A 6,470-nucleotide genomic window follows, 5' to 3' on the forward strand; every position below is an offset into this window, starting at 1 on the left:
GGGTTGTGTGTTTTGAGTGTTGGGGACCTTTTCAGCCATGCAAAGGCTTAAAGTCACTGACTTTATGGATTAAGAGACATTAGAGTGACTAGATCTGAAATATGAGCCTATGTCTTAACTGATTAAGACCAAAATTGTGAGGAGTGTGAAACTGGGGTGTACGTTGGGCGTAATCCCAGTACACGCAACGTAGGGGTTGAGCATCCCCGATTCCTGTATAGCAGCCGAGTACGCCCATCGTAGGGAGGTGGAACGCGCATCGTACTCCATGCCGTTGACTTTTGTTGACTTTTAGGTATTGGTCAAAATTAAGGACTATTAAGCCTATGGAGGGGTAAAATGGTCTTTTACCCTTCCGTGAGTTGTATAAGGGTTAGTTTAGCTTCTTGGGGGCCAATATTAATTAGGGATAATTATTACGTGTTAGGCGGAGGCTAGACCGGTGGGTAGAGTTTGAGATTCCGGGTACGAGGTTTCCATTCACTAGCTTACGAGGTGAGTCTTCTCACTATACTTACCTTGAGTGGTACTTATGTGTGACCAGAGGGTCTTAATTGTATGTGCTATGTTTTGAGATATCTTGCTATTTGCTTCGAGTTATGCATATTGTGTATTATATTGAGTTGCTGAGTTGAGGGACCAGTGGGTCCAATTGAGTTGTGGGGCTGGAGGTTCCCACTGAGACACATTGACCGGAGGGTCTTATTGAGTTATAGCCTCGAGTGGCTGAGGATTTGTGTGTGGTATTTTGGGGAACTCACTAAGCTTTATGCTTACCGTGCTATGTGTTATCTGTTTCAGGTAGTTCCGAAGATCGCGGGAAGGCACCGCCATGATTGTACACAATGACGAGAGATTGTTATATGATTCTGGGATTTGATTTCATATATGTGAATTGTCGACATTTGAGATACTTATGATTTGAGAATATGAAACTGTGTTTTATTGTGTTTGAAAAATGAAAAATTTGTTTGAAAAATTACGTCGTTACAGTAGGCGTGCTGGTCAAGGAAGACTGGCTGTTGTGAAGCTCAGTTTATCAAATGCTACCGTCAGTAGAGATTGAGCAGTGGCAGCGTATCACTCTTAAGTATGGGAAAGTGTTGTTCACATGGGTTATTTCAACAATTGGAATTGTCAGCAGAAATTGAATGGTATCTATTGGCGAACTTTGAGTGCATTGATCTTTCCGCAGGAGAGTTATTGAATTGGTGATCTGTCCGTTCCGGTTAAGGGTTATAGTTCTATGACATGAGATGAAATTGCTTAAGGATTTGGAGTTGTATTATGGCAAGTACTTGGGATTATTGAGCACGTTGAGATTTCGGGGAGTATTTATATGGTTTTGGAATGTGTGTGATCGCTAAGATGGCTAGTAATGGAATGCTAGCTCTTTCAAGCTCAGGTTGTTGACAAGTTTGAATTGTAAGGTTGAGAGATGGATTAGGAATCCATCATTTTTTGGTGTATTGGAAGAGCGTAGTCGAATCCAAGTGGGCGAGATTCATTTGGTCCAAAGGTTGCACAAGAATGGATATTCAGGTTACCTTGCACATCAACAGTAACGCATGGTGAGTATATGGATGGATCCAGGTTGAGGGTGGTGTTAGAGACTCTCTGTCTATTCTTGTCTGATGAAGGCTTGGGGGTTTGAGGCATAAATTGGACATTTGATTGAGTATAGTCAGAAGCGGGATCTACTCATAATGATTATGGTTCATTTGGTAGATGGAATTGTAAGACATGGGTGGGTCCATGGCTATATGGAAGTGTTATAAGACTACGAGTTGCTAAGATGGCTAGTAATGGAATGCTAGCTCTTTCAAGCTCAGGTTGTTGACAAGTTTGAATTGTAAGGTTGAGAGATGGATTAGGAATCCATCATTTTTTGGTGTATTGGAAGAGCGTAGTCGAATCCAAGTGGGCGAGATTCATTTGGTCCAAAGGTTGCACAAGAATGGATATTCAGGTTACCTTGCACATCAACAGTAACGCATGGTGAGTATATGGATGGATCCAGGTTGAGGGTGGTGTTAGAGACTCTCTGTCTATTCTTGTCTGATGAAGGCTTGGGGGTTTGAGGCATAAATTGGACATTTGATTGAGTATAGTCAGAAGCGGGATCTACTCATAATGATTATGGTTCATTTGGTAGATGGAATTGTAAGACATGGGTGGGTCCATGGCTATATGGAAGTGTTATAAGACTACGAGTTAGCCGTAACATTCATCAGCATGAGTTAGGCCATGGTTCAAGTGGTCAGTTGGAATGAGGAAAGATCAGTACATGCCTGGGTCGAGGCGGATAGTATTGATGGAGGACTACTCCTCGAGTAGTATAATGGTTGATATATCTGAGGCATTGAGGGGACTGTTCGATTGTGTAGTGTGCAAGAACTGGTAGGATTGGCTTGAGCAAGGTATCGGGTTGAATTTAGAGTGGGATGACTCTGTGGTTAGTGATTTTTATTCCCGTTATGTATAGGCCAGGGTAGCCTTTATCAGTTAGACTCTCAATGGGAGCCTGGTTTTGGGACCAGGTATGAGATTGTCAATCTCAATGTTGGACTGAGGATTTTATATATCAGTTCACTGGAAGGTTGCCTTGGGATCAAAAGGTTTCAGATATAATGCAAGTGTAAATCTTTGGTTTTCAGAAAATGGGTTATGTGTACCGAGTTGGCAAATGGTTGAGATTCGCGTTCGGGGTCATCTTTATATATATATATATATCTATATATATATATATATATATATATATATATATATATATATATATATATATACATATGTTGTGACATGCTCTACAGGGGATTGGATGCTGGTTGGTGGATCTGTCCTGGATGTTTTCTTGAGAACACAACACACAAGAATCGTTAAAGGACGACTGGGTGTTCTCCCGGGACGTTGCTCCGACGATCAAGTTAGTTTTCTTAGAAGATGGATCCTTGCCTTGAGCCGGACGAGCTTGTGTTATGTGAAAAGGAAAGTCTGAAGGAGCAAGTGGTAAAGCTAGATGGGGAGGTGAAGTGCCTGAATGATCACGTGGGAGTCCTGATCTTGGAAAACACTGGCCTAAGCAAACGGACATCAGAGGTGGAGGTTGACCTGGCCGGGGTGAGCGCTGCAAGAGGGATGTTGGAGAAGGATATTTCGTGGATCCTTCGCGATGGGCTCAGCTGGGTGGTGGACAGGGTGATGGAGAGCCCCCAATTTCTCCAAGGTTTGGTTCATATGCAAGTAGATTGTGTTGCGGAAGGCGTGGAGCAGGGGAAGAGAGCTACAACAGAGCAGGTAGTTGCCGGGGAATTTGACCCAGAGATGGTAGTGAATGTGGCCGCCAAGACCCAGAAAATGGTGGATGGAATGGCGACGTTCACTGAGATGGATTTTCCCGGCTATCTTAGCCTAGGCAACATGGACTTGGCCGAGCTCCGTGATGGCACTACTCCTGCCCATGGATAGTGTAATTTGTCTTGTTTGTTTTGATGTAACTCTTGTGAATAATATTTTCTTTTTCTATTTATCTTTGCTGCCCCGGTGGCAACCCTAAAGTCCGGGAGTCCGACGATTTGACAATATTTTCTTATACTTTATGGGTGTGAACGTTTCCTACTATCACGTATATTCTTTTGCTTGGTTGCTCTATGAATGGTTTATGTTGGCCATCACGTAGTATTTATCCAGGGTTTGGTTAAATCTCTGGTCTGAGTTCTCTTATTTTTGAACTCCTTGTGCTTTACTAATACTGGTCTTTGAGAAATTTGTTCTAATTTGCTGCTTAAGGACCCTAGGTGTAGCCAAGATCGTCATCTTGAGGCTCACCCAATTGTGTTTTCTCATTAGTGGAAGGTTATGACTCTTCTACAATTATGTTACATGTTCCTTTGTACGTTTGTTATTTACTATAATGCGATTGATGAACATGTTTTGGGAGAAATGTTATGAACCTTTTTTATACAAACCCCTTGGCTGCCTCCTTGTATCGATTTCGCTCATGTGATGTTGGATGATCAAGCTTGAAAATAAAGAGCATATGAATTGCCCTTTTTTTGTTTCTAATCTTGTTGTTGGAGTGTTATAAGACTAGAAATGTTAAAGTAATTTTTGCTTGTTAAATTTACATTCCAAAACTAATACAAATGCCTTTGCTACCTTTCAACTTACTTTTGACACTCGTTTTAAGAATAGAAATGGCACAGGCTCTGCCCATTCCAAGTTCTTGGGATTGCACGCCCATCCTGGGCTTCTAATACATAAGCACAATTCTTATGTGCTTCCATAATTTTGTATGGTCCCTCCCAAGTGACACGGAGTTTCCCCAATGGCTCAACATGGCTGGACTCATTCTTCCATAGCACCCATTCTCCAACTTTGAAATTCTTGACCCGGACTTGGTGGTTGTAATAATTCTAGGCGCGCGATTTGTAAAATGTGTTGTGCATCTGCGCAACGTCGCATTTCTCATCGAGAATGTCCAAGTCTTAGCGCCGCCCCTCTTCATTGGTTGTTTCCTCGAAGCTCTCTATTTGCAGTGAGCCAGCCACTATTTCCAATGGGAGAACTGCTTCTGTCCCATAGGTTAGGCTAAATGGCGTTTCTCTCGTACTTGACCTTGCAGTGGTACGATATGACCACAACACTATCGAGAGCTCATCCACCTAGGTGGACGTTGATCTGAGTAACTTTTTCTTCAAACCATTAACTATGGTTTTGTTTGATATATCCATTTGTCCATTAGACTGGGGGTGTGCCAATGACATGAACCGGCGGTGAATTTTGTTGTCTTCGCACCACTCCTTGAAGGGACTTCCTTCAAATTGTGTGCCGTTATCACTTATGAGAATTCTGGGGGTGCCAAAACGAGCCAATATATTTTTGATCATGAACTTTATCATTTGCTTCCCCATGACGGTGGCCAGCAGTTCTGCCTCTATCCACTTAGTGAAATAATCTACAACCACTAACAAGAATTTTACACCGCCTGGCGCTTGTAGGAATGGTCCCACTATGACAATCCCCCATTGGTGGAAGGGCCAGGGGTTGGTGATGCTAGTCAACGACATGGCCGGTTGATGTTGGAAAGGGGTGAATGCCTAACATTATTTGCATTTATTGGTTAGGGCTGCGACGTTACTGTGCACGTCTGGCGAATATACTCCTAGTCGGAGTATTTTACATGTGAGTGCTCGAGTGCCTTCGTGTGCCACCGCCCATCCTGGGCTTCTAATACATAAGCACCATTCTTATGGTCTTCCACAATTTTGTACTGTCCCTCTCAAGTGACACTGAGTTTGCCCAACGGCTCAGCATGGTTGGACTCATTCTTCCTTAGCACCCATTCTCCAACTTTAAAATTCTTGACCCGTAGTTGGCGGTTGTAATAGTTCCCGTCGCGCAATTTGTAAAATGCTTGACGCATCTGCACAACGTCATGTTTCTCATTGAGCATTTCCAAGTCCTGGCCCCGCCCCTCTTCATTGGCTGTTTCGTTGAAGCTCTTTGTTCACAGTGAGCCAGCCACTATTTCCAATGGGAGAACTACTTCTGTCCCATAGGCTAGGTTAAATGACATTTCTCCGGTACTTGACCTTGCAGTGGTACGATATGACCACATCATTTTCAAGATCTCATCCACCTAGGCGGACTTTGATCTGAGTAACCTTTTCTTCAAACCATTAACTATGGTTTTGTTTGATATCTCCGTTTGTCCATTAGCCTGGGGGTGCGCCACTAACGTGAACCAGCGGTGAATTTTATTGTCTTCTCACCACTCCTTGAAGGGAATTCCTTCAAATTGTGTGCCATTATCGCTTATGAGAATTCTGGGGGTGCCAAAACGAGCCAATATATTTTTGGTCATGAACTTTATCATTTGCTTCCCCGTGACGGTGGCCAACGGTTCTGCCTCTATCCACTTAGTGAAATAATCCATAGCCACTAACAAGAATTTTACACCCCCTGGCGATGGTGGGAATTGTCCCACTATGTCAATTCCCCATTGGTGGAAGGGCCAGGGGCTGGTGATTATGTTCAACGACATGGCTGGTTGATGTTGGAAAGGGGCGAATGCCTGGCATTCTTTGCATTTCTTGGTTAGGGCTGCGGCGTCGTTATACATGTCTGGCCAATATATACTCTTAGGCAGAGTATTTTACCTGTGGGTGCTCGAGCGCCTCTGTTTTCTGCCGTGTCTCTAGAATGACTTTCTTCCAGGAGCGTCTGCCCCTCTGTCTTAGTGATGCATTTTAGCCATGGGCTTAAATACCATCTCCGATACAGTTGGTTGTCTCTGATTGCAAAATGGGACGTCCTGATCTTGACTTTTCTTGCCTCCTCTGGACCATCCGGGAGTACGCCATGGTACAAGTAATCAACGTATGGCTTTGTCCATTCCGGGATAGTCGATAATATATTATCCCTTTGGTTATCAATACTGCCCTCCGGGAGCACTTCAACTAGCACTTTCT

General features: G+C 43.4%; 1 protein-coding gene across 1 annotated transcript; it reads right to left on the minus strand.

Annotated features, from left to right (window-relative positions):
* Positions 1-5,767: 5,767 nt before the first annotated feature.
* LOC145106167 (uncharacterized) lies at positions 5,768-6,121 on the minus strand. The gene has a single exon (XM_079043192.1). The coding sequence runs from the start codon at positions 6,119-6,121 to the stop codon at positions 5,768-5,770; it is 354 nt and encodes a 117-aa protein (XP_078899318.1).
* Positions 6,122-6,470: the final 349 nt, after the last annotated feature.

The sequence above is a fragment of the Lactuca virosa genome, chromosome 4 (genome assembly GCF_052849685.1).
Source record: "Lactuca virosa cultivar CGN04683 chromosome 4, Lactuca_virosa_CGN04683_v6, whole genome shotgun sequence".
Lineage (NCBI taxonomy): Eukaryota > Viridiplantae > Streptophyta > Magnoliopsida > Asterales > Asteraceae > Lactuca > Lactuca virosa.